The sequence below is a fragment of the Dipodomys spectabilis genome, unplaced genomic scaffold (assembly GCF_019054845.1).
Source record: "Dipodomys spectabilis isolate Male_0828 unplaced genomic scaffold, ASM1905484v1 ptg000118l, whole genome shotgun sequence".
Classification (NCBI taxonomy): domain Eukaryota; kingdom Metazoa; phylum Chordata; class Mammalia; order Rodentia; family Heteromyidae; genus Dipodomys; species Dipodomys spectabilis.
This window is the reverse complement of record NW_024870795.1, coordinates 2802965-2830854: the sequence shown is the minus strand read 5'-3', so window position 1 is coordinate 2830854 and position 27890 is coordinate 2802965. Positions and strand designations below refer to the sequence as shown.

General features: G+C 58.6%; 1 protein-coding gene across 1 annotated transcript; it reads right to left on the bottom strand.

Annotated features, from left to right (window-relative positions):
• Nucleotides 1-180: 180 nt before the first annotated feature.
• Epha8 (EPH receptor A8) lies at nucleotides 181-27890 on the bottom strand. The gene is made up of 17 exons (XM_042688610.1): nucleotides 27797-27890; nucleotides 23352-23416; nucleotides 18326-18989; nucleotides 10026-10181; nucleotides 8338-8673; nucleotides 6651-6775; nucleotides 6264-6426; nucleotides 5132-5225; nucleotides 4373-4440; nucleotides 3520-3684; nucleotides 3166-3351; nucleotides 2879-2940; nucleotides 2108-2317; nucleotides 1097-1246; nucleotides 819-1009; nucleotides 430-594; nucleotides 181-295 (listed from the first exon to the last, which is right to left on the bottom strand). Exons 1-17 carry the CDS (start codon nucleotides 27888-27890, stop codon nucleotides 181-183), a joined length of 3009 nt encoding a protein of 1002 aa, XP_042544544.1.

Below are 27890 nucleotides of genomic sequence, written 5' to 3'. Positions count from 1 at the left end.
AGGCCAACCCCCGCCCCCTCCCCGGGTGCTTGAGCTCTGTGACTCTGGGTCCTGTGGCAGCCCTCGTGGCGGCCGATGAGGACAGGCAGAGGCCCGGACTGCCTCGACCTTGGGTGGTCCTACGTATTCTGATAGCCAGCAAGACCAGGTCCAGCGGGGAAGGGCCCACACAGCTGCCAGTCAGAGGTGCCGGCGGGGCCCCTGGGTGCTGGTCAGCTGGGCCCGCATGGTCTGGATGCTGCCCAGGATCTTCTTCTGGTGGCCCATGAGGGTGATGCCCAGGGCGCGCACGTCCCTGAGGACGAAGCAAGCAAGGTGCTGACCAGGGTGGCTGGAAACTCAGAGGCTAGAACCTCACCCATCCCCTCACCAGACCTGCCTCTCCCTCCCTGCCCTGTCCCGGGGGACCACCATACACCTCTCACTCACTGAGCATTCATGCGCAGCACCATGCCCAGGGAGGAGTAACCGCCAGCAGCAAAGTGGTCTCGATAGCGGCCCATGCGGATGGAGTCCAGCCAGTCCCCCACAGTCAGGCCCCCGCCGCCCCCGCGGAGGTCAAAGCAGCTCCTGGCGAAGGCAGGGGGAGGGCACCTGGGGACACGGGTCTCAGTGAGTGGCCTGCCAGGGCCTCAGATCCCATCGGTGCTCTGCGGTGGGTGGAGGGTTCACAAGGCTGGACTCCAGGAAGGAGGGGGCAGGAGCTGGGGCTCGGGCTGGGGCTGCTGCAGGGGCCAGGCTTGGATCTAGTCTGTCTATTTGGGGCCATGCTAGGATGACAACCCAGCCTAGCTGACGCTGGGGCGGGCACTGGGTACCTGCCAGCCGTGGCCGTGGCCCTGAGGTTCTCGGGGCTGTGGATCAGCGCATCCAGGACACTGACGATGTGGGAGAAGCGAGGCCGCTGGGCCCGGTCCTTGTGCCAGCAGTCCAGCATGAGCTGGTGCAGGGCGCGGGGGCAGCCCATGGGCGCGGGCAGCCTGTAGCCCTCCTCCACTGAGCTGATGACCTGCGGGCACAGTGCTGGGTTCAGGTCATGCTTCCCATGACTTCCCAGGCCCCATGGCACCGTGGCCCGGCCGGACCCTGCACTCACGTCCCGGTTGGTCATGTGCCAGTAGGGCCGCTCCCCGTAGGCCAGCACTTCCCACATGACCACGCCGAAGCTCCACACGTCGCTGGCCGAGGAGAAGGTCCTGAAGGCAATGGCCTCGGGCGCTGTCCAGCGGATGGGGATCTTCCCTCCCTGTGGGGAGGGTGGAGAAGTGGAGTGAGGGGGTGCTGAGGGCTGCCTGGGTCAGGCAGAACTCTGAGGTTGTTTCCCAGTGCAGTGGGGGACAGAGGGCGGCCACCTTCCCAAACATCTATCCAGGGAGAGGGGGAGGGGATGTGGGAGCAGCCCAGAGCCCCACACTCTCTCAGCACATGTCCATTAATATCAGGGCCTGAGCCAGCACAGAGGGCGGGCCTGGTCCTTCTTGTTCTCCTTTTCTTTTCCTCCCTTCTCCTTCCCTCCTCCTCTTCCTCCCTAACCTTCCCCTTTTCCCTCTCTCTTCTTCTCCCTCTTCCTCCGCTCTCCCTTTCCTTTTTCTATTCCTTTCATCCTCCCCACTCTCGACATTTCTCATCTCCCTTTCCTTTTCTCTCTTCTCCTCCCACCTCCTTCTCCTCTCCCTTATCTCTCTTCTTCCCCCTTCCCCTTACTTATTTGCTCACGAGAGCCTTTCACAAGAGCTGTTTCCTAAGCTCATTACTGGGCAGATCTGGGGGACAGGCTGTGTTTGGAGTGAGGCAGGCCGAGCCCTGCAGCTCAGACTCCAGGCTTGAGGCAGGCCCAAGAACTTTGCAGACAACCTGGACTCCCACAGAACGCCCTGCCCAACTCCAGAGACAGATGTGGAGTTTGTGTGTGACTTGGAGATGTGGTTTCCCGGAGAGTGACAATCTGGACCAGCCTGTGTCCCTGGGCACAGGTGATAAAGGGCAGGCAGCAAGGTGGTGCCCGTTTCCTGAAGGAGGAGATGGACTTGCCCGGAGGCGCAGGGCCCTGGCTGGGAGGGCCCACGGTGCCACCTGCCCCAGGGGAGCGGGGAGGGAGAGAACGCACGGCAGTGGTGTAGGCGGCGTCCGGGTCGTCCTCCAGCGCCCGGGAGAGCCCGAAGTCGGACACCTTGCACACCAGGCGGCCGTCCACAAGGACGTTGCGGGCGGCCAGGTCCCGGTGGATGTAGCCCAGGTCTGCCAGGTAGCGCATGCCAGCGCCCACCCCTCTGAGCATGCCCACCAGCTGCACTATGGTGAACTGCCCGTCATGGTTCTGCAGGGGGGACACAGCATGGCCTGGCATGGGCGATGGGAAGGCCCTGTAGGCACCTGACCTGGGGCCAGGAACCCTGGAGTCAATGACGAGTGTGAAGGCAGCTCCTTGCAATGTACAAGACACTCTGCTGTCCACAATGAAGCAGATGAAGCACCGAGGGCCCCAGAGCTCACAGACACCCTGTGGGGTGGATGGACCCATGACCATTGTTGCTCTGGGTTTCAGAAAAAAGTTAAAGGCCAGAGAAATTAAGCCCTGTGCCCAACAGCGCTCAGCAAATACCTGGAATCTGCTGCTTCTCCCAGCTGGTGGGGTGGGAGGCAGGGCACGGAGCCACGCTTAGCCTGGCAGAGGCCAGCAGGGAGCCACAGAGCGGCAGGACTTCCGTGGCTGGGGCTGACAGGCAGCTCGATGGGCTGACCCTTCAGACCCCGCCTCATACCTGCCTCTGCCTTCTCCAGGTGTGCCCAGGGCCAGCTGGGGGAGAGGCTGGGGCTTTACACCATCCCCTACACCCAGAACTGACGCTCCCTGTGTAGGCAGCGGGTGGTCACGCACCCTCAGGAAGACGTCCAGAGAGCCGTTCTCCATGTACTCCGTCACGATCATTGCCAGGCGGCCTGAATGGCGGAGGGAGAGATAGAGGCTCTTGGTAGTGGTGATGGTGGGGGTGGGCTATTGACCAGAGGCCCCAGGGAGTCTACAGATCTCTCTGGGGAGCTGAGTATCCCAGAGACATCTAGGGGGACAAGGTCAGAGCAGGGTGGCCCAGAGGAAGGACCCAGGGCCCTCTGTGGGCAGGAGGGGCTCAGCAGGGTGGGGCTGCCCCCCTGCCTGGCACTTACCTCGGGTCACGACACCCTCGAGGCGGATAATGTTGGGGTGGTCAAACTGGCCCATGATGGATGCCTCGCTGAGGAAATCCTGCCGTTGCCTCTCTGTGTAGCCGGCTTTGAGTGCTTTGATGGCCACGGGCACATCGCGCTGCCCCGGCACCCGCAGCCGCCCATAGCAGACCTCTCCAGACTCCCCTGTGGACCCCGCCAAGGCGGGCAGAGCAGTGGGTGCCCCCGGTGCCAGCCTGGTCCTCTCTCCCCCAGCCTTGCACACCCAGTGCCTACCGCCTGGCTCCTCATCCATCCCTCTCTTCCCCCCGATCCCCGCGGTGCCCCCCGAGGCTCACAGACCCCCAGGCTCACCAGAGCCGATGATTTTCTCGATGTGGATCCTGGAGGCCTCAATCTCTCGGGTAAAGCCGCGTCCCGCTCGGCCCGGCTCCTCATAGGTGTGGGGCTCTGCGCAGAACTGGGGCTCTGGGAGCTTCCCTGGAGGGTGATGCAGCGGCAGGAAGACAGGGGGGGGTGCTGGGGAGTGGGGAGCAGGACTCAGTGGGGCTCAAGGTAACTTCCTCTCCCAGAATTCCCTGGGGGAGAAGGGAGAGGCATCTCTGGGAGTCTCTAGATAGGGGAGCAAACAGGAGGTGTCCCATAGGTGCTGGCCAAGTGAAAGCAGGGTTCTTATGACGCAGCTCTGGGGTCTTGGTGTCCAGTAAATTTGAGGTAGAACCTGCTGTTTCCGGGGTCACTTCTATAGGCCCCAAGGCCTTCCTAAATTGTGCTGGGGTGGAGATATGCCCCACAACACACAAAAAGGGCTTCTCCACAGTGCCGGCATTGCCTGTCAGTGGCTGCCTCGTGGGCTGTGCAAGGAGGGTTCCAAGGCTGCGTTCGGTCCCATGGGCGTGGTGTCATGATCGACACTATTGGGCACAGTGTGGTGTGGAGGTGGGTATCCTCATATCTGCCTAGCTTTTTGGGGTCTCTGTAGGTCCTGAGAATCTCTCTGTGCAAGAACCCCCTGAAATCACGCAGAACGCGCGTGTGTGTGCACGTTTCCCTGGCCAGAGGGTCCTCAGGGGTCTGTGAGCCAGGCAGGGGCCAGAAGGGGCCCCTGGCAGTGGCTCTGTGACACCAGGCATCTGTCCTGTAGGCTGGCCCTTCCCAGCGGGGCCAGGCCAGCCCTGGCCATCGGGGCCTCCTCCTGTGCACTCACCCTGTCCGTTTTGGTAGTGCATCTTCTCCTCATCTGAGTCCTGGAAGGCCTTGCTGTAGCCACAGTGTCTGCAGAGGACAGTGGCGGTCACTGCTCTGCTGGGCCCAGACCAACCCCAGCCCATCTCCCATCTAGGGGACAGGCTGGCTCCCCACCCCACCCCACCCCACCTGTTCCCTGGCAGGGAAGTCTGTGGGGGAGCATCACCATGCTTGGCTCACTACGTCTGGACAGGCAGCTGGGGCAGTCACAAAGCTCAGTCTACAAAGCGCCATCCAGCCTGGCCAACCATCACTGCAAAGCCCCAGCTTATTCCTCCCCCCATGTCCCCTGCCGCCCTTAGCCAAGGCTTCCCACACCAGCCCCACTGTGCTATCCTGGCCAGCCTCTTCTCCTCCCCTGCCTGTTTCTCCTCCAATCTTCACCACCTGGGATCGTGAACCCCACGTTCAGTATTGATCCTCCACCTCCCTCTAGAGGAGAGTGGGACAGGGGAGAGCAACTGAGAGCAGGGCCCCAGGTTTGACAGACCTACTGTCCATCTGCTGTGTGGCTGGCAAGTAGTTTAATCTCTCTGGTCTCAATGAACTCACCGGCAAAGCGAGGCCAACTCTACCTGGAGTGTCACTGAGCTTAAATGAGAGGTTTGTAGGTGAGCCAGCCTCAGGCACACACCTGGGAAGCCCTGGCTTGGTGGGGCTGGGGCAGATGGGAGGCAGAGTACTGAGGAGGCCCAGAACCGGGTTCAGGCCCACTCACCTCTTCTTGCAGATGAGCAGGAGCAAAAGCACCACCAGGCCCGTGATCAGCGTTAGGCAGATCCACACGATGGTCCGGGTGTCATAGCGGGGCCCTGGAGGGACAGAAGCAAGGGGGCTTCCCTCAGCCCTGGCCCTCCTGGAGCCGCCAGGTGGCCTCTTCAGCCACGAGCCAGCCCGTGTCCACCCACCCCATCTGATAAGCTCCCTTCTGAGGCCCGGCCACCAGGCTGCTAGGCTTCCTGGCTCAGGAGCTTGCTGCTTCCCGGTGCGGTGCAGGCTTTTAAGAGTCACTTCCCCTCTCTAAGTCAATGAGCCAGAAACATGTGTCCTGCCTGATGCTCTAGCAGTTCCCAAGTAGGAGAGTGGAGCACTCAAGAGGTCCCATGACTCTCCCTCTCCCCCCACTGCCTGCGAGAAAGATCTTTGCATTAAGGCAGCTTTCAGGTAAGAAGATTGAGGTTCAGAGAACTCAAGTGACCTACTTGAGGCCCCACAGAAAATGAGTTGGAGGAGGCAAGACTTCCACCTCCAGTCTTGGTGGGGTCAGACCCATGCGCACACTAGACACACAGGTGCCAGCAAGTGACAGGAGCCCCCTGAGGCCATCTGGAGTGGAAAACCGGCCTCTCAGACTGGGAGGGAGGGGAGTATGGACGGACAGCTGTGAGGCACCTATGAGGTTTCACGAAAAGCACATGTGACCGTCTCCTCCCGCACCAAATGATTTCAAAGGCTTGGTGTAGTCCACGGGCCTTTGAAATGCTTCTTAATCACCTGAGGGGCTTGTGAAATCCCATGGCTGGGCCCCCATTGCTGGGCCTTCTGACTTTGAGGGGTTGAGGCCTGGGAACCAGCATTTCTCGCCAACCCCTGTAATACTAAGGCTGCATTTGAGGAGAACTCTCCCTTGGATCTTTACATTCCTTGTCTGTAAAATGGGGCTGTGGACAGCATCAACTCACAGGCAGTCTCTGGGATTTTGTAAGGCTACCTGTGGCCAGGGCATAGGAGACACCTGCAGGGGATGGGCCACACCTGTGCTGAGGCCTCGGGTAAGAACTGTTCCTTCTCTGAGTCCCTCCCTGGCCTCAAATCCCAGTCATCCCCTGCCTCCCAGCCTCCGTACTCACGGGGCTTCCCTGTCTCCACCTCCATGGCCTGGCTAAAGCGGCCACAGCCAGCCGAGGTGCGGGCTCGGACCTGGAACACGTAGCGTGTGCCGGGCTTCAGGCCTGACACGGTGGCACGGGTGGTGACAGCCTTCAGGGTGGAGTAGCTCTGCATCTCCTTGTCCTGTCCGGGGGGGAGGGGACAGGGGATGAGGGGCAAGCGGTGGGGAGGGGGGGGCAGAGTCAGCCAGGCCCTGCCACGCCCTCATCTGTTGCCAGCCCACCGCTGCCCAACACCTGTAGTACTTGAGCTCAGCCACCCTGCACCTTCTACAGTACTTCCTGACCTTGTGTCCCCACTGTACCCCCACACCCACCGTACTGGGCCTTGAGCCCCTAACCCCGCACCTTCTCGTAGTACTTGACCTCGTACTCCAAGATGATGCCGTTGGGCTGCTCGGGTTCCTGCCACAGCAGCGACACGCTGGTCTGCCCGGCCCGCTCCTGCCGGATCACCACCACCTGGGACGGGGCTAGAGTGACCGGCCAGCCGGTGTCAGGCAGTGGCCTGGCCCTGCAGGCCTCTGTCCCAGCCCTCCCCCCTCTAGACCCTGTGAGGTCCTTGCTCAGCTGGCCCCTGCCCTGTTTCTGCCCTGCACCCCTCCTTCCTGAGTCTCAGTCTGTTGGGAGGTGTGGAGAGTCAGCTAAGGCCAAGTGGGAAGAAATGCCCATTGCTCCCTGTGCCCCCTTGCAGCAGCCCTCAGGCCTGGACCCCTTGCTCATCTCTGTTTCCACCCCCTTGGCACCCACCTCCCTGATAGGGTCATGCATCCTGTTTCCCCAGAATGCCTGGGAGCTTGCTGAAGGCAGAGACTGCACATAGTAGGTGCCAATAAATGCTCTGGGATGACTGCCATGGGGGAAAATAATCAAGAAGTAATTGGGAAGGTCTTGAACAGAGGAACCCTGCCATTCTAGGAGTCAGGTGTGGGGTCACACCCGGCCCTGGACAAGTCAAGTCATTTGCTGTCTCTGGGCCTCAGTATCCCCAGGCACGGAATGCTTCACACTGTGTGCACCAAGCCCAGTCCTAGGAGGGAGTTGGTGGTGTTGCTCCCACATGCTGCCGTTCAGGGGTCTCCCAGGTAGATGATGCCTGGGCAGCAGAGAATGACAGGTTCAGGATTCAAGGTGGGAGTATGAAAGATCTGGGTTCAAGTCCTGCTGCCACTTGCTGACTGCATGAGTACTACTGAGCGGCAATCTGGGCCTGAGTCTTCCTTTGTGGCCAGGGACAGGGTGCTGTGGGCCAGGCCTGGAGGGCATGAGGCAGCATTGATGGGGAAGCTGCCCCAGGCGTCTCTTAGGTGAGTTCTGATAAGCGGACTGGAGAGACTGCACGTCCAGGGGCTGAGCTAACCATTAGCTAGAAGCGGCCCCGTGGTCCACGGCCGTGGTCCACAGCCATAGCAATAGCAGCAGCTCAGGGAAGTGGCCGTCACAGCGGTGTGCTGAATCGCTGCCCTGGGCCAGGCGCTGGGCTGAGCAGCGTGCTCTCCCTTGTGCTTCCCAAGCACAGAGGCAAGTGTGAGCATTTCCACCCTACCGGGGGAAGCAGAAGTATAGAGAGAGAAAGTTCTGGAACTAGGCCTATGACAGCCACTGAGCCTAGCTCTGTGTTTTCTGAGTCAGGGCCTAACACTTGCTAGGCATGTGCTCTAGCACTTAAGCCATACCTCCAGCCTTTTTCATTTTGAGCCATACTTTCAGTCCTTTTTGCTTGCTTGGCTTGCCTGCCTTCCTTCCTTCCTTCCTTTCCCTCCCTCCCTCTCTTCCTTCCTTTCCCTCCCTCCCTCTCTCCTTCTCTCCCTTCCTTTTATCCAAGTCTATCTATGGACCCTGATCTTCCTACCTTTGCTTCCTGAGTTGCTAGGATGACAGGCGTGAGCCGCTGTAGCCCACCCATGTCCCGCTTTTCTAAGGGTGGGAAGAGCCCCAGCTCTAGATCATGGTAGGGAGAGTGACTACTGCCTGCAGCCCGCAGCAGGTCCCTGGGCAGGCAGCACTCTGAGTGGGGCCGGGGATTCTCGCCTACCTGCCTGGTTCGTGGTGATGTTGACAACAGCAGCGTGACGTGGTTCGGGACTCAGGTGGGACACTCCATTGACGGCCTCGATCCAGAAGGAGTAGTTCATGTGGGCCAGCAGGTTGGCCACCAGGAGGCTGGCCTGTGCCAGGCTGGTCTGCTGCGGCACGAAGCGGGTGCCACTGCCACACGCCTCACAGCGGCTCAGGGCCCAGGGACAGCGGCGGCACACGGCGTTGTAGGTGATGTCGCTGCGGCCGCCCGGGTCCAGGGGAGGGGCCCACTCCAGGGTCACGGAGGTCCCGTTCACGCTGGAGATGAGGTTCACGGGGGCTGAGGGGGGTCCTGGGGGCAGAGGGTGACAGGCAGAGCTGGTACAGTGTCCCCATCCTTGGAAAGTATGCCCCCATCACACTGGGAGCTGCTGGAGATGAGGCCACATCTGTTCTGTCTTCTGGAAGCTCCCGGAGGGCCGGGCCCGGAAGTACAGCATCAGCCTCCCGCATAGGAGCCCCAGCTCCCATGCCAAGCAGGACCACGGAGATTCTAGGCTAAGCCTCTGAGTTCCCACCCAGAGCCTATGGGAGGTGTCCGGGGCCTGGCCCAGCGACATCCCCTCACATGCCATCTGACCCCTCTTCCGTCCCTTAGCCCCTGTGTTGCACTCTGTGCCAAATGACACGGAGCCCTCTGTGAGGGAGCATGAGGAAGTCGCGAGGCTGCCACGCTCATGGCTGTGTGCTCCAGGCAGCCCCCCCTCCCCGCCCCCTCTGCCTACCCCAGCCCCCAGCCCTGCCCAGTGTGGGCAGCAGGAAGATTCTGGAGGGAGGCGTGGCCTTGGGGTGGATCCACTGCAGGGGGCAGGGCTGGGGGAGGACAGGAGGGCACTTGGGACTTGGGGTCTCAGAATCCCAGGCAAGGGATTCTGGGCCTAGAAATTAGACCTGCAGATCTCAGAAAGACAGATCACAGTCTGCGAGGAACAGCAAAATCAGAAGGTGTGCGCACCACAGCCGAGCCCTTGGCCGGCTCCTGTTCCCAGTGGCTTAATGAATGTGGTTTGGAAAGAAGCCAGGGCCGGCCCAGCTGCACACAGGAGGCCACAGCCGTCTGGCTGCTCATCTTGCCCGAGGAGCCCACACTGCCACGGTGTCACGAAGCCACCCCACGCAAGCACAGCCTCTCCGGACACACACTGACCTGCAGGGCCAGGTGTGCATCTGTACACTAAGCCACAAGACATGCATGTTCAAGACTGAGTCCCCTCCAGGCTCCTGCCTCACTCATGCCTGAGAATCCTCTAGATGGGAGAGCACAGGCACACACGTCTCCCTCACACCCAGGCGTACAAATACCACACACACACTACACACAGGTCCTCTGCAGGAATGGCCTGCTGCCTACCAGACCCACATGGCCAGAACACAGCGACAGAGCGCTCGGTGCACCCCTAAGAGGCAGCTCCAGACACTCAGCACCCCAGGCTGGCCCAGCTTGGAAGTCGGGGGAGGGGGGTCTCCTCTGACTCCCACCCCTAATGCCCTCTGGAGAGAAGAGGCTGAGGGAGGGAACAGACAGGTGAACCCCCCTCCCCTCCGAGAGAAGGCAAGGGACTGGGGACAGTGCTGGAGTCTGGAGAGGTCCCTCAGTCCCCAGCCCCGTGGGGCCCCAGGGAGGCGTGGTCCAGGCGTACTCACGGGTGCAGGCCGAGGATGGCGGGTCGAGGGCGGCACGGTAGTAGCTGAGGTCGCAGTGGCAGGCCTGGGCAGCCGGGGCTGCGGAGTGGCTGTGGGGAGGGCAGCGGGCACACAGCTGGTCTCCGGGAGCTGACTTGTAGAAGCCCAGCTCGCACGCTGTGGGGGAGAGACAGCTGCGGTGAGCCGGCCACCCGGGTGCCCTGGGGACAGTGCTCCTGGCCCCAGCTCTCCTGGTAGCTCCCAGCAGGAGCAGCCGTGCAGAGCCACGGCATCAGGAGGTGCTACCCTCCTTTCCAGAAGCACAGAGAGGGCCTGTGGCTTACACAGGGTCTCACAGCATGTCAGGGGCAGAGCTGACACTGGAGTTCCAGCCTCTCCAACTCCCCACACCTCTCCTCAGCCTCAGATGCTGTCCTCCGTGGGGACCAGAGGGAAAGGAGGGGCCCACAGCGTGGGCATGGCTTGGGGGAGGGTGGGATGCAAAAGCAAGACAGGAGCGGAGGCTGGGTAGAAAAGAGACACATGCAGAAGGCCTTTGGTTCCCAAACCTGGAGCCCTCCTGGTAAAGACAGATTTCCAGTCCTGCTGGAGACTGGAGGTGGAAGAGCCAACGCCTGGCCGAGTTTCCAAGCTCCCCGGGGAAGCCCACTGCAGGAAACACAGGCTGGGCCCTCCCAGACCGGCCCAGCAAGGGTGGGCTGCCCCGTCCTGTCTCCTAGCTGCCACCTGCTTCCCTCCTCCCCTGGAGGATAATGTGGGCCTCCAGCCCTGCCCGCACTCACGCCGACTGCCTGTGAAGTCACTTACTCACTCAATCACTGCTTAGAAGCAGAGCCCTGAGCTAGGCATAGCCTCACATGCGGGGGGGGGGGGGGGGGGGCGGGGGGGGCCTCCAGGAGCAGTCACGTCAGGAGGCGCACAGCAAATGGGGCTTGTGTCCAGGTAGGAAACAGGAGCCCAAGGGAGGAGCAGTGAACACTGCAGAGGCTGCCTGTCCAAGGAGCAGGAGAAGCGGGAGCTATAGCCTGAAGGTTAAGAACAAGTCAGCCATGAAGAGAGTGCAAATATTCCAGGAAATGGGCACCTCATGGGGTTCACTGCCCATCCAACCCTTCTTCCAGAGGCTTCCCAGCACTGAACTAGAGAACCTGGCATCCAAAATCCTCCCTGCTGCCCAGCGCCAGTGGCTCACGCCTATAATCCTTGCTACTCAGGAAGCTGAGATCTGAGAATTGTGATTCGAAGACAGCCCAGGCAGGAAAGTCCCCGTGAGACTCTCATCTCCAACTATCCGCTCAAAAACTGGAAGTGGGGCTGTGGCTCAAAGTGGTAGAGCACTAGCCTCGAGCACAATGAACTCAGGAATTGTGCCTAGGCCCTGAGTTCAAGCCCCACAAATGACTGAAGAAAAAAAAGCACTCCCCGCTACATTAGAACCTACCTGTAGCCTCTTTCACTTCTCACCCTTGGACCAAACTAAACCTCTGGCCATTCTCCAGAGTGGTTAGGCTGTTTCCACCCTCAGGACCTTTGCACATGCCATGCTTTCTTCTTGGATGCCTTTTTCACTAAGCCCACCTGTTGAGCTCCTATGGTTTGTTTCAATTGTTCATTGCAGTTCTCTCTCTCTCTCTCTCACTCTTTCTCTCTCTCTCTCTCTCTCTCTCTCTCTCTCTCTCTCACACACACACACACACACACACACACACACACACACTCCTGAGACTCACCAGGGACTCTGGATATATGTGTTTATCTTTGTATTTGTCTCCTCCTGGATGGGGCAGCTCAGTCCTTGTGGACAGATGGTTGGTAAGAAGAGGGTTTATTCAACTCAAAGTCCCTGGCACTGGACTCAGAGCTGGCCCAGGCAACCCTGGGAAGTTTCCAAAATGAGTTGCTCCCACAGTGTTTGCTGTGGCCAGAGAGAAGCCCCAGGGGTTCAGGTGGACCCAATGTCACATCGCCAGGCAGGTCCACTTGCCTCCTTGGCACTAAATCCTGTGCCATGTGGACAACCAAAGGGCTCACTAGGACTAAGCACCCTTCTGGAAAAGACAGTGTTCAAGACAGTTTTAGCCCGACACCTGTGACTCATGTCCATAATCCTTGCTACCCAGGAGGCTGAGATCTGAGGATTGCAGTTGGAAGCCAGCCTGGGCAAAACAGTCTATGAGATTCTTGTTTCCAGTTGATCACCAAACATCTAGAAGTTAGAGCTGTGGCATAAGTGGAGCAAAAAAAAAAAAAAAAATCTCATGGGCAGGACAGAGGCCTTGAGTTCAAGCCTTAAGACTGGCGTCTATTTTAGATTTTTTTTTTTTAAAGGTGGCTCAGTGGTAGAGCGCTTGCCTCCCATGCATGAGGCCCTGGGGTTGATTCCTCAGCATAACATAAGCAGAAAAAAGCTGGAAGTGGTGCTGTGGTTCAAGTGGTAGGGCACTAGCCTTGAGCTGAAGAGCTGAGGGGAAGCTCCCAGGCCCAGAGTTCAGCCCCCCACAACCAACAGAAAAAAAAGAAAGAAACAAAAGAAAAAAGAAAAAGAAAAAGGGATCATTTCAGAGCATTGCATATCTGTTTAGCTAAAACTAAAATTCTGCAGATTTAAGAGAAAACCTAGAATCAGAAAAATGACAAGCCCTGAGTAGCTGCAAAGACCAGAGCTGCGGAGCAGGGAGGGGCTTGGCAGTGGCATCATGCAGACAATACAGCCCTGTGTTGAGGCAGGACTCCATTTCAAAGCACCCCTAGGGCTCAGGCCTGACTGGCAGCTGGGCTGCAGGCTTGGGCTCCTGGTGCATACAGATTGCCCCTCCTCTTCCCAGCAGTCCTCCTCCCCCGCCCCACCCCCAGGGCCAGTCCTGGGGGCACAGCTGGCCAGAGGCTTCAGTACTGGGAGCTGTTGGGGGTGGCACCTCAGCAGAGGCTTGACACACACCCCAGCACCTTGTGGTTGAGCTGGACGCCAGCAAAGCCACTGTGAGCAACAGACCCCCGGTGCCCCTGCACATTCCCCGGCCCTGCTGACCCCTGTGCCCACATCCATGCCGCCTCTTCCAGGCACCAGGATCCAGAGCAGTGGACCTGCTGTCGGGGAGCTGTCAGAGCACACAGGGACAAGCGAGCAAGCCAGGTGATGTCCACCTGAGCATGGTGAAGCAGTGGGCGGGCTGCCCGCTCCCTTTTCCTTCCTTACCCCATCTCCAGAGCCACGTATGGCCACGCTATGGGACCCCGGCTTCCTCATCTGTAGAGTGGGGTCCTGGCAGCAACTGGCCTTGTAGGCCACATGCATGAAGACGGAAGCTCAGGCCAGTGTCTGACATGGATGATGGTGTCAGCAGCCAACACCACTGGGTTTGCTTTGGCAGCACTGGGGATGGAGCCCAGGGCTTCCATCATTCAACCACAGCCCTGCTCAACTGCCTGACAGAAAGGAAATGGGCCCAGGGAGCTGCCGTGCCCTGCCCCAGGTCCTAGCTGAAAGCGCTCACTCTTCCACTGTGCACACCACCCCTGGGCTGAGAGATCGCATCACTCAGCAGTTCCCACACATTGGCTAATACCCACACGGCTATAACGTGTCAAGGCCAGATTAATCCCCACAATGAAAATAAAATAATCTTTAATAAGAATACTAATCACTAGGCCTCAGGGAGCCGCAGACCTGGAAGCTGGGCTGGGAATTAGTGGCTCAGACAGATGGAGATGCTCTGGGCTGGGGCCTGGCCCTGCCCGGACACCCAGGGTGCTTCCGGAGCCTGTGAATTGGGGCCAGGGGCCAGGAGGGGCTGCTGCCCATAACGAGGGCACCTTGCCCAGGCCGCCTGGCCGGCTGGCAGCTGCCTGTGGCCCTGGCCACCTCTCTGTCCCCCCTGTGAAGAGCTGCAGATTTGACAAATAAGGTGTCTGCTGGTGGACGAGCAAAGGAAATTAATTCTAAATCAGATTTTAAACACAGTCAGGAAGGCAAAAGAGCTCATTGTGCCTGCTCCCCCTCTGAAATGAGGCTCTGATATTTATAGAAAGATGATTAGGGCCGCAGAGGGTGATTTATATTCTGCGTCCAGGTGACAGGAAGGACGGTGGTTGGGACATCAGCTGTCTCTTTGTGGATGGCCCCTCCCCCTCCCCAGGACTCGGGGGAGGGGAGGAGAGCAGCCACTGTCTGTCCCTGAGGTCACTGGGTCAGGAACTGGATGGCTTGGGGAGCTAGAGATTTGAGATTCCATCTACCACTCTTTACTGTGTGTCCCAGGGCTAGTCACATCACCTCTCTGGTCCTCCATCTCCCACAGGTAAGCTGGACCAGTTCTCCATGGTTTGTGCTCTGAGGCCCAGTGCAGTCTTAACAAGGCCTCTAAAGAGCCATGTGACCTGGCAGGGCCCTTTTCCCCCAGGGACTTTGCTGTTCCCTCCTGCTCCCCTCCTGAAGTCCAGAGCTGTCCATCACCTTTTGGGGGGCGGTTCTAGGGGGGAATAGTGAGACAAGACAGGAGCCCAGGTGGAAGGAGGCCGTGCTGCATGGTGCCCCGCTACCGTAGGTCCTGGACTCCTGACCCTTCTCCCAGCACTGCAGGAAGGGGCTCAGGGCCCCAACGAGCCAGGCTCTTTTCTGCAGTTTGCCCACAGAATCCCCCATCAAGAAACAGGGGCCTGGCACCGGCCAGGGGCTCTGGGGGCTTGGGAGGTTCCCAGGAACTGACTGGAGCGGTATGGAGGACAATAAAGTGGCCAAAAGGGGTACCAGGCAGCTCCCCGCTCCTGCTGGGCCCGATTGCCCCCTCAGGCTGCCTGGGGAGGAGGTGCTGAGGCTGTAGGATGGACCAGAACTTTCTGTGAGTCAGGGCTGGTCACATGGGCAGGGCTGCAGGGCGGGGCCTCACTGGGGACCTGTGCTGCTCCTTCCCACGGAAGCCAGCCGTGGCAGGCTGACAGTCACAGAAGCCCAGGAGCAGGGCCGGGCAATGTCTCCCCGTCATGGGACTTCAAACAGGCATCGATTCCCAAATCTCCCTGCCTGCAGCGCACTAGGAATTAATATTTTTATAAAACCTGTAATTATCCTGCATCTAGCATAATTACGTGGCATTATGATTTAAATGTGAAACTGAAAATTACGCTGCAATTCCCTAACCTGGCTTTGGCATTTATTATTATTTTTAATGGCAATAGGTCTAGCTGTGGCCTCTCTGGGCCGAGGGAGGCCCTGCTGTGTAGGCCCCAAAGTTCCCTCCGAGAGTCCTGACATGCTGTGGAGCCTGGGGCAAGATCCAGTCCTCTGGGCTCCATCTTCCACCTCCACGTCCTTCCCATGGGCCAGCATGTTGTAGCACACATGAGGGATAGGAGACCTCATTTTCATACTTGCTGGTGACATCCAGAGCCGGGAGCCAGAGCTGACCCGAGCAGGTGAGCACCAGCCAGCCTGCCTGCCTGGTCCTCATGGGCTGTGCTGGGCCTGTCACTAGCTACCTGACTGTGATGCCAGCAGAAAGGCAGTGGGCTCTGAAGAGGACTCTGTGGACATTTTGAAGAGTCCTGGGCTCTGGAGCATGCTAGTGTGGGATCAGGTCCCAACTCTGCCACTTAATACTCAGGGGCCTCCGTTTGTCTCATCTGTGAACTGGGGATATAGTACCTCACTGAGAGGCCTGTGCTGAGGATGGCAAACTCATGGACTCCCAAAGGCGGGTTCTCCCTGCCCAGGCCCCTGCGGTCTGGAACACTCAGTGCTCAGCAGAAGGCCTGACCTAACATCTACGAGCGTTTATGCACACGTTGCACGTGGCAAGCACCCCAGAACATGTCACAAAGCTCTGTAGGAAAGAGCTGCTAGGGAGGGGCGGTGGAGACAAGGTTAAAAGCCCCCACCTGTGGCTCATGCCTGTAAATCCTAGCTAATAAGGAAACTGAGATCTGATTTGTTTTTCCTTTTTGTTAGTCCTGGAGCTTGAACTCAGAGCCTGAGCTTCTTTTGCTCAAGGCTAGCACTCTACCACTTGAGCCACTGCTCCACTTCTGGCTCTTTCTGTTTACGTGGTACTGAGGAATCAAAACCAGGGCTTTATGCATGCTAGGCAAGCACTCTACCACTAAACCACATTCCCAGCCTGTGAAATCTGAGAATCAAGATTTGAAGACAGTCTCAGAAGAAAAATCCAAAGACACCATCTCCAATTAACCAGCAAAAAGACAGGCTTGAAGGCTTGGCTCAAGTAGTCAAGTACCAGCATGAATAAGAAAGCTGAGTGAGCACCAGGCCCTGCGTTTCAGAAATAAAGCCTCCATTTGGTCAGAACAAGTACAGGCCTGACTTCAGCTCCAAGCTCCACCCCTTCCCATCAGTGAGGACTGAGCAAGTGGCAGGACCTCCAGTGCCTCTGTTTCCCTGACTGCAGATGGACACAGAATACCTGCCTTGCCACTCTGGGCTCATGAGCACTGCGGGGCGTGTCCTTGTCAGCTGCAAGGACAGCAGGGAGGCTGTGGGAGTGCTAAGCCAGCAGCACTGATGTCTGCCATGGGAACCAAGTTGGGCGGGGAGGGAGCCTGGACACCACAGAGCAAAGAACAAAGCAGACACAGACAATGCCACAGAAGGTGCTTTGAGGCTTAGAGCCCAGGACAGGTGACAACACATGGCATTTGGGGACATAAGTAAGGCAGAGAGCCTCCACAGAAGGGCTGGAAGGCTGGAGGAGGGCTCAGTGCCAGGGATTTCTGATCATACCAGAGCTGAAACCGGATGGACTCAGGACTGTCCCTGGGTCACATGAAGTCGCCAGCCTGCGCCCTCTGGTACACTCTACTCAGTCCTATCAGCAACCCGGGACCTGTTAGGACTTTGCTGCCTGTGGGGCAGAGGGAGAGGTGCTGAGGGGGTCAGTGGGTCCTGGCCCCTGACCATGGCTCCCCATTGCTGCAGGCGATTCTAGTGGCTGACAGGGCCCAGTCCCGGTTTTCACAGGGGGAGGCTAGGGACAGCTCTAGTGACTCTCATCCATGCAAAGGGACATCCCCTTGTGAGCACCTCAGCACCCGGAGGGTAGGGGACAACATTGGTCTCAACAGTCAGGCTTAGCTGTGTCCTGGAGGCTGCATGATAAGCGTCCAACCCCTGAGGACCAGGGAGAGCCGAGGAACGCCAGCCAAGCCCAGTACCAGCTGGGTACCAGCTGTCTGCCCACAGAGCTCTCAGGATGTCTGCCCACATGTCCCCACGGGGGCCACAGGTGTCAGCTGACCATACACACAAACACACAGCCTGGGATCTGGATTCCCCAGTACACACTTGACCCAGTTTTAGAGCACCGTGGGGCTCAACTGTCCTCTACAGGACCTTGCTCTTCTCTCCCTGGACAACTTGCTCCTAGAAAACAGGCAGCCTGGGTCTAGCTTGAACAGTGCCCTTTTCTGCACATCTCTCCCGCTCCAATGCATTCCTTCACTTGAGGTCCACTTCCTTCACTCTCCCCCTAGTTGATAGGTTAGAGGTTTAGTGGTTTCTGACACAGACTCTCGGGAGGCACAGAGTCTGGCTTTGCCACTTGCCAGCTGTGTGACCTTGGACAAGTCGTTTCACCTCCTCTGTGCTTCAGTCTCTCTATCTATAAAACCGGAATAACAGTTCCTATTTCACAGGGGGGCGGTGAGGATTCAGTTGGTTCATACATACTTACAACATCTGACACGTGCATATGTTCCGTTAACTCAGACATGCTTACAACAAAGTGCTTACAACAAAATCTGGCCTGAGTTAGCTTGTGGTATCGTTCCCTGGCTTAGGTATGTAAGATAACCTGTGAGCATTTCCCTGTGCCCCTGCCTGAAAAAAAAAACATATCCAGTCCACTGAGGGCCCCACCTGCCTGTCCCTGTCTCCTTCCTGGCTCACACGCAGGTGCCAACACTGAAGCCTCCTCCAAGGTCTTCTGTCCTCCCTCCTCCCAGGTGTAATGTGTGCCACAGAGATATCCCACGCACCCGCAGCCTCGCCCAGAACGATGACAGCTCTGCCCAGGCCCCGCCCCTAACACAGTGGTCCCGCCCGCTTCCCTTTTCCTAGCCAACCAGCAGCCCCCTGCTCCATCACCCACAGGTCCCGCCCACTTCTCTCCCCCTACCAATCGGCTGCCCCCTAGGCCCTCTCTCAAGCCTCAAGTCACTTGGAAGCTCTGCCCAGCCCCCGCCCCACACCCAGTGGTCCCGCCCATTCCCCTTCCCGCAGCCAATGGGCAGCCCCGCCCAGGCCCCGCCCCGTCAAGGAAGCCCCGCCCAGGCCCACGAGGCGCGCTCACCCACACAGGCATCCCGCCGCTCCTCGAAGCCCGCGCTGCACACGCACTTGCCGATGGGCACCAGCCACTCGCCCTCGGCGCTGCAGTACATCTTGGGCGTGTCCCGCTCCTCCGAGTGCCGCACGCACTGGCCCCGCACCTCCACGAGCGAGGACGAGTCTGCCCCGGTCACCGCCTCCGAGAAGGCCGCCAAGTTCCGCACCATGGCGGGGCACTTCTTGTAGTAGATCCGCAGGGAGAGGATGGCGAGGCAGGCGCCGATGTCCTGGAAGGCCAGGTAGAAGCCGCGCTTGCCGAGCGGCCCCACGCCGCGCACCTCGGTGTTGAGCTTGAGGCGCCGCACGCCCAGGTCGGCGCCCGTGAAGCTCTCGTCGGCCGCGATGGTGTCGATCTTGAGGAACTGGCTCTCCTGCGTGCTGGCGCCCAGGTCGCGGTCCGACTCCAGGTAGTAGAGGTTGAAGGTCTCCTTGCAGGTGCCCAGCACGCCCGGCATGCTGTTGCAGTCCCGCAGGGTGAACTTGATCTCCGCGTACACGCGCCGGGCGCCGTCGCGGGGCACCCAGCTCGTCCGCAGCCAGTTGTTCTGGTTGGGGCTCATGACGTTGCACACCTGGTACGTGTGGATGGGCCGGAAGGACTCGTCCACCTCGTTGATGGAGTCCCACTGCGAGCGCATGGAAAGCAGCCGGTTAATCGGAGGTGGATGGCACCCTCTGGTGCGTGTCAACCCCCCCCCCCCCCCCCCCCCCGGCCACCACCGGGCCACACGACAGCCCTGGCCCAGGAGTCCTGGGGAGAAGACAGACGCCTGAGCCACCTCTGATGGACGGCCCCTGCTGCCCAGCCAGGCACCCAGAGCTATCTGCCAGCTACCGTTCCTCCAGGAAGGCCTGCTTATTGACTTACAACAGTGAGGAAACAGACTTAGGCGCTCAGACGCCACAGGTCCGGGGTCACAGGGTTAGAGTGACAGACGGCGCTGGCTCTGTCCGTCTTTGTACCGCTTTGCTCATCCTTGCAGAGAGCGGGGACTTGCTCCAGCAGCTTCCAGTCTGCTCTAGAGGGGTCCTCTCCTCTGCACAGAACACTGCATTGTGCCCCCACCTCAAGTCCTACACTGGTACTTGCTGAGTGACTGGCTGATGTATGACTCAGTCCCGGTGTTTTAGAGGGTCTTTGCCCCCACCCAAAGCTAGGAGCTTCTAGCCCAGGGCCTCCACTTAGGTGAGTCCCAAGATGCCTTGACTTGGTCAGAGTGATTCAGAAAAAACAAAACAAAACAAAAAACCCAGGCACTCTCCACTGAGCTCACAAAGCAGGAGAGGACTGCCAATCTCTTATCATTGCCAACGGTAAGGAATTCATATCTAGAACATATAAAGAACTCTTTCAGCTCAACAACAGAAAACAAATGGCCTAATTAACAAAATGAGTTCAGGACCTAGATAGACATCTTTCTAAAGAAGATACCCAGATGGCCAAATAGACCATCAGAGGCACTCAACTTCACTGACCACGGGGAAATAGAAATCAAAACCACAATTAGACACTACTTCATACTCATATTTTTTTTTTCTAAGCCCCAAACAGAAAATAGGTGTGGGTAAGGATGTGCGCCTATGTGTTTGTTGCTAGTGAGAAGATAGAACATCCAGACACCATGGGAGCCAGTATGCTATTTCCTCAGAAAAATTAAAAAATAGGATTACCATATGATCCAGCGATTCTGAGCACATGCCCAGAGAAATGGAAGCAGGGTTTGGGAGAGATATATGCAGCACAATGGCAGTGGGCTTGTGAGTGTGCGTGGGGGCTCCGGGTCTGACTCCAGCACGGCAAACAAAGGAAAGTCCCATGATAGCCAAAATGTGGAAGTAACACAAGTGAATGCACATACCAAAATGTCAATTTACATTCAATAGCATATTATTCAGTCTTTTTTTTTTTTTTTTTAAAAAAGGAATGACCAGCCGGGCACTGGTGGCTCACACCCGTAATCCTAGATACTCAGGAGGCTGAGACCTGAGGACTGCGGTTCAAAGCCAGCCCAGGAAAGTCTGTGAGACTCTTATCTCCAATAAACTACCAGAAAACGAAGTGGCACTGTGGCTCAAGTGGTAAAGCTCTTGCCTTGAGCTGAAGAGCTGACAGACAGTGCCCAGACCCAGAATTCAAGCCCCACGACCAACCAAAAAGAAAAGGAATGACCTTCTAATCTTTAACATGGATGAGCCTTGAAGACCTTATGCCGAACAAGATAAACTAGAAACAAAAGGACAAGTGGAGCTATAGTTCCACATATAGAAAAAAGTACCCAAATACGTGAGATTCATAGAAGCAGAAAGTCGAGGGGAGGTTGCCGAGGGATGGGAGAGGAGGGATGGGGAGCAACCGTAATGGGTATGGAATTTCAGTTTTATGCAATAGAGTTTAGCGGTGGATGGAGATGGCTGTACAGCAATGGCGATATATATAACGCCCCTGAACTGCACGCTTAAGTGGCTAAGATGGTAAATTTTGTTCTGTGCCTTTTACCACAGTAACAGTGAATAGGACTGACTGCAGCTCAGCCTGCCTAGCATGCCAGAAGCCCTGGGTCTGACCCCAGCACTGCACCAGCAACACACACACACACACACACACACACACACACACACACACAAATGAAAGGAAGGTGCTGGAATTATCTCCTGCCCCCATCCCCCGAGGTTCTCCATGCACCCAGCAAGGTGATATAGAAGGTGACCCATCTGAAGGCAGCCGGGGGAGGGGGGAAGGGCGACAAGACACCTAGCACCCCTCCCCAGGCCTCCTGCATGTGGTGTCTGCGTGTTTCCTGGCCAGCCTGGCCTTGGGTGAAGCAGGGACCACAGCAGGGAGGGGGAGGGAGAAGCCCCAGCTCCCTCAGTGGCCCACTGGCCAGCAGGGAGCAGACCCTGGCCCGAGTCCAGATGGACTCCTAGTTGAGCTGGGGTGGAGGGCAGATGGCCAGATTCGGCCACGACACTGATGCCATGCCTTGACTATAGGGCTCTATGCCCTATGCTTGTCCTTGAACTAAGGATCCTGTTGCTGAAGGGGGGGGGGGCTGAAGACCACTGCTCCTGATGTTCTGAGAGTCTGAGGGTTCTGAGCTTGTTCCGCAGGTGCTAGCATAGGGACCATGGGCATCCAAAGACCTTTCCTGACACAAACCTGTATGTCTGACCTTGTCCTTGCCAGCGTGGCATCCACCCCCCAGCACCTGCCCCGGTGAAACGGGGCTCATACAGGCTCATTTGCTCGAGGCCTGAGGATACAATGATAAAACTCAGAATGCTGCAAGAATAGGGCACTGACACCCTGCTGGTCTGCCCCCATGTTCCCAGGCCGCCCACTGCCTTCAGGGCCAGTGGCAGAGTCCTTGTCTACAAGGCCTCTGGGGATCACAGCCTCACCTCCAAGGATTTATCCTTCTTCCACCCCAAGAAGGACCCATGCCCCCCCCCCCAGCCACTGCAGTGGGTGCTCTCGGAAGCACTGCACCACATCTGGGGTTAAAGTCATTGTCACAATTAATGGAACACCAAAGAACCTGCCAGCTGCTCCCTGTCTGTTTCCTGCCAGGGGCCTGGATAAATTAATCAGTTTGATCTGAGCCTGCTCCAGCCATTCCACCAGTGCCAAGGCCCTAGCCTGGCCTGCCAGCCCAGGAGCTGCTCAGAAGTCTAGAGAAGCCAGATTCCTGGAAGTCTGGCACAAGGGCAGATCGGCCACTCCATGCTGGGTGCCACCCACGCTCATCTGTCTCCGGAACTCAGGCAGCTGACTATGGCACACTGTCTCCCAACTTTTTCTGATCCTGGACCAGTAGCACTGAGTCCATCACAGCCCCTCTCTGAGCCTTGGGCATCTGATGCTTGAAATGGGGTCCCTACTGCCTGCTCCCTCCAGCCACTCCTGAGTGGTAAGATTCAAGTGAGATCACGGGTCCAATGTATGGCACCAGGTAAAGTGCAGGGTGTCCCAGCAGATGGAGTTCCCAGGAGCAGAGGAAAGGATGCAGCCTGGTTACAGCTGTGCAGTGCAGGCCCAGTCCTCCACCAGAGGCTAACCGAATGGCTTCCCTTCTCTAGCCTCCAGCTGCTCATTGTCCTGTATCACCTACTTTGGACAGCTAGACAGCTGCACAGGGCACAAGCACACCCACCCATATTATCGTGAGGGAGGGGTGAGGCCTGCCGGGATCACACTGGTGAGGAGGCTGAGCATCCTCACCCTTAAGGTTGCACACTGCCTGGCAACTAGGTAGCTTTTCTGATGGTGAAGATAGCTTGGGACAGGCTTGCTGTGCAGGTGGCTGGGAGACTCCAGAAGCAGAGGGTGGCAGAACTTCAAGAACCATCTCCAAAGGCTCCCCTTCCTGCTAGGCAGGAGATCACTCAGGAAGCAGGAGCTGCAGTCTCCATATACCAGCCTCTCCAGGGCTCAGGCCAGGGACCCTGGGCCTCGTGTTCCTCTTTGTTTCTCTCTGGGCCAGTCCCAGGCTCCAGGACAAAGTTTTTCCTGGGCTCCGCAGACACAGCAGGATCATCTCCTGCCATGGCCGTGAGGAAGGACTGCATTTTTATGTGTATGTGTGTAGGTCCTGGGGCTTGGACTTAGGGCCTGGGAGCTTTCCTTAAGCTCTTTTGCTCAAGGCTAGCACTCTACCACTTAAGCCACTCCTCTACTCCCCACTTTTTTTGGTGGTTAATTGTAAATAAGAGTCTCATGGACTTTCCAACCAGGCTGGCTTCAAACTGTGATTCTCCGATTGCAGCCTCCTGCACGGCTAGGATTACAGGTGTGAGCCACCAGGGCCTGGCTTTCACCTGCATTTTTAAGGTAGCATTTGGGCTCCATGTGGGCATCATGTCCCCCACTGCTGCGTGTCCCGGGTAAATTCCTTCACTTCTCTGGGCTCCTGCTTCCTTTTGATCTTTCTGGTGCTAAGACTTGAACCCGCCTCATGGTTCACAGAGGATAACGCTGCTCCAGCACTTACCCCGTGAGCTGGGTATGTGAGCCAGCCCCAGTCCCCGTGGATGGTCGATGTGTCCAGCAAATTCACTGTGAAAACGAGAAGGAGGGTGTCAGGCTCCTGCCATGACCCCTGACTTGGGTGTCCAGTCTCCCCAGTGGCTCATGCAGTTCAGAGTGTGTCACCTTCCCCTCTGGGAGCCTCAGTTTCCTCCAGAGAATGGGGACCGTGGTGGCTTTGGGAAGATGGCCTGCCCCTCGACTCACCTTGGGGACCTGACAGTCACATTCATGCTGGGACGTCTTACTGCCCAGACAGGCCTAGTTTATGGGTCTCCCTGCCTCCCAAGAGGCTGCTTGGCACTGCTGGCCCTTTAGATGAGGGATTTAGTGTAAACCTGCCTAGTGTAAACCTGCTGTGTGCTGGACTCTGTCAGGGGCCTCCTGTGACTCTCAATAGAGCCCCTGGCGGTCGCTATTGCTTCTGTTTTAGGGTGGAAGGTGCAAGCCTCTGAGAAGTTTGGGAACTTGTCCAGAACCTCAAGGTGTGGCCAGCAAAGCAAGTCCATGCCAGGTCATGCCCTGCGCCCCAGGGAACCCTGCATGGCTTCAATGACGAGGTAAAGAACCCATGCTTGGGCTGAGACATCCAGGTCTCTCAACACAGCCACTTGTTAGCAAGTGATCTTTCTTGCTCAGCTGTGAAACGGGTTGGTAACACGGAAGACTGTGGATAAGGGTTAAGAAGCCTGGAGTAACCACTAGGACTAGAGCCTGGCCCAGAGCTAGCTCTTAACCTATGCTGCATTAAGTCCTGGCCTCCGGCCTCTCCCTGTCACTGATGCAGAGGTACACTGAGCTGTTCGGGAGTCAGTGCTCCCATCCCAGCCATCTCCATTGCTATGTGTGCCTGGGGAAGTACCTCCACCTCTCACAGCCCTGCTTCCTCTTCATCTGTCTGGTGGCAACTGGATGAGAGGGCTCACAGTTTCCTTCCAACTACCCCAGACCACAGGCCTGTCACAGAGGTGACAGCTGGACCTTCTTAGAATTGTCCCTTGGGGAGGCGGGACATCTTTCTGCCTGAGATTGGCATAGCTCAGAGGCTGGCCCTCAAGATGGAGACAAGTGTCCTCAGGAACCGTGACGCGAGGGCGCTCCTGTTTGCTGATTTCCTTCTTGCTTCCCCCGTCCCCGCTGTAGTCAGCCCCCTCCCCATACCAGCTGGAGAAGGTCTGCAGACCAGGGAAGGAGCTTCTGTGCTCAGGGTTGGGGTAGGGTCAGAGGATGGAGCAAATGCCCATCGAGGGATCCCCTCCCTGAGCCAGCCCCACGCCAGGGGCACAGGCAGAGAAGGCTTCCTGCTTCCCTCCCTCCCTTTCAGGCAATGGAGAGAAAACTGGGTCAGGCAAGCTCTCTCCTTCTGCTGGCTGGTGGGAGGGGGGAGGGGGCCGCACTGCAGTTTCCCCCAGACCAGCAGGGGACCCGTTGGCAGAGAGGGTAGGGAAAGGACACAGGTGGGCTGCCCTCACCCTAACCCCAATCCCAGATGTGGGGCTTAGGCCCCTTCTCCTGGCACAGAATGGGCTTAGCTCAGACTTGCCCCTACCCTTATGAATGTCCACTGCCCAGGATTGTCCCCAGTGGCCGGAGGGGGGGATACCCTGACTTCAGGGCCACCTTCTGGGCTCTTCCCTCTTGTGGAAAGCCCTAGAACATTTGGGGGTGACTATCAGCCAGTCCGGGGGCTCAGATAATCCACACTTAGGTCAAAAGTCAATCCTACAGGGTGCAGGAAGGGCTATAGGGTTCCTGAGCCGTTTGTTGGCAATACTTTCTAGATCCTTCTCTGTCCCTCTCCTCCTCTCCTCCCTTTCTCTCCCTCTGAATCATCCCCACCTCTCAAGGGAAGCCCCAGGCTGGTGAGAGTTGATCAGGGCCAGATGGGATTCCCGCAGTAGGCCTGCCTGGCAGGGCCCTGAGTCCCCGAGGATAGTTAGGCCTGGACACTGCAGCTGGCCACTCCCCTGCCTCTTACCTGCCAGAGATGGAGTCACCTGCCGGCTCTGGGCCCGTCTCTGTCTCCCTACTCACAAAGAGAGGCCTGGACTCCGTGCTCTCTGGGGGCTGTCAATGCAGCACATCCCAGAATACCTCCGGGCCTCAGTTTCTTGATCTGACAGATGTCCACAGGCAGCCCTCCTAGGCCTGCTGCCCGGGCTGGTTGGGGGAACCGAATGGGTCCCTCCTGCTCTAAGCGGCACAGATAATTCCTCGGCCTCTCCCACTTGACTGTGGAAGGCATTATCCGATTCCTTTCTTTCTCCAGCACTGTCACCTTCCCCATTCCATTTCACTGAGACTAATACTTAAATTGATTTACATTCCCCTAGGACACAATGCATGGTGGTGAGGCTGGAGAATCCGGGGTGGTCAAGGGGTATCAGCCGGGATGCGAATGCCCTGAAGACCAATCCAAAGTGGAGGATAATTCACCCCCAGAAGTCAACAAGGGGCCATAAGCCTAGCGGAGGTTTGGGGGGCTGTAGGGTCTGGCCCAGCCCACAGCTTATTCACTGAGGGTAACGGTGGTGGCTATGCTGGGTGCAGTCATCTCTACTGGACCCCACAGCCTCTTCCCTCTGTCCTGCACTATCAGGGGTGGCGCTAGAAAGGGCTGCTGGAGCCCCGAGCGTACCCTGGGATTTGCATCCTGTGGCTGGCTGACCTGCATGGGGAAACCCTGCCCAGCTGGGCGCTCTGCTGCACTGATCACATGCTGGCCCCGGGCTGCTCTACCCAGACTCTAGCCTTCCCTTCTGCTGCCCACGTCCCTGGCCCGAGCTCTAGCCTGTCCTCAGATGAGAGCTGGGAAAATGCCCTCCCCAAAGATGCTGGCTTCACAGCCTGTGACTCTATAAAGAATGCCCCCCACCCTCAAAGAGGGTGAAGTAAGGCACCCTGACTCCCAGGGCTTTGCTGAGGGACTCCTTTTGAGCCATCAAGAAACCAACCAACCCTTCCCAAACCTGGAAAACTGTCCTCTCTGGCCAAGCCCCAAGAGCCTCAGGCCTCTTGTGCCACAACCCTGAGCTCTTCCTATATGACCCTCTCTTGGTGTCCTCAAAATCTAACCTCATCGCTGCTCACACGGCCAGCCCTGCTCTGCCTGCCTGCCTGCCATCCCACCTCTCCCTGCCATGGCCCCGGTTCCCTGCTGCCCCAGGGTTTCCTGGGGAACTGGGATACATTTCTGTGAGCAAGTTTGAGGGTGCTGTGACACACATGCATGCATGGATGTCACGTGTGTATTTCATGTGCATGTGTGGGCACACTGTTGCATGGCTGTGTATAGGGGAGGGGGGCCTCTCTGTGCCCGGAGTCTCACTGGCCTGTGTCTGCTGACAGAGGTGAGCCGGATGAGTGTGTGTGTCCGTGGGTAGGCTGCCTGAGTGTGTGTGTGTGGGGGGGGGGGGTGTGAGCTCTGCCTCCCCACAGCGGCTCCCTCTCCTGCATACAGCCCCAGCCCCAGCATCCTGGGCCAGTGCCTCCAAGCACAGGCGGTGCAGGCCAGGGTCTGGGGCATGGGAAGCAGAGCCCAGTGTCATCATCAAGTAGACCTACAGTGTTTAGGGGGTGGGGAGTCCCAGGGCCCCTCTCAGCTCTCCCTTATCCCACTCCCCAGAAGTCTACCTCCCAGATCCTTCTGCTCCAGAACACTCAGTCCACCCCCCCCCCACTCCTGCCCCCGTGGCAGGAGTGACTGGGTCACTCGGTTTTGACCCGAGGCCAGTCTCAGTTTCTCCAGCCCCTGCCCTCCTCCGAAGCCACTCCTCCTGTCCACCAAAGCCGCCTCTCCTCCAGCTGGTACTCTCCCCCCACGCCCTCACCCCGCTCCCAGGGCACCCCTCATTCCTGGGTGTCCCCCTACCCGCCACGCAAGCCGGGTCCTCTTCCCTGCTGGCCGCTCCTCTCAGTTCGTGGCCCTGTCTCTCAACGCCATCTGCAGCCCCCTTTCCTTCAGCGATCTGAACCTGTCCCTCCTTCTGGTGTCCCTCTGTCCCCGAGTGCCTGCCGCTCGGTCCGGTCCTGTCCCCTGCCCCGTCTCTGTCCCCTCTCCGCTCCGTGCCTCTCGGCTGGTCTCCGGTCCAGTCCTGGCTCCGTGTCCCCGTCCCCCTGCCCTCCAGCCTCCGTCCCGCGGGTCCCTTAACCCACGTCTCTGCCTCGGTGCCTCCCGGCCTCGCAGCCCCGGGCTCGCGGGCTCTGGAGCTCCTCAGGGTCGGGGCCGGGGAAGTTGAGCCGCAGGCAGCGCGTGGCGCCCGGGGCGCCGCCCCCCCTCCGCCCCGGGCCGTCCCCGCCGCGCCCGGACCCCCGCCGCGCCCGGACCCCCGCCGCGCCCGGACCCCCGCCGCGCCCGGACCCCCGCCGCGCCCGGACCCCCGCCGCGCCCGGACCCCCGCCGCCGCTCACCTTCGCCGCGCGCCGCGGACACGCAGGTGGCCGCCGCCGCCGCGGCCGTGACGACCCAGAGCGCGGGGGGCAGGCGGCCCCGGGCGGGGGCCAT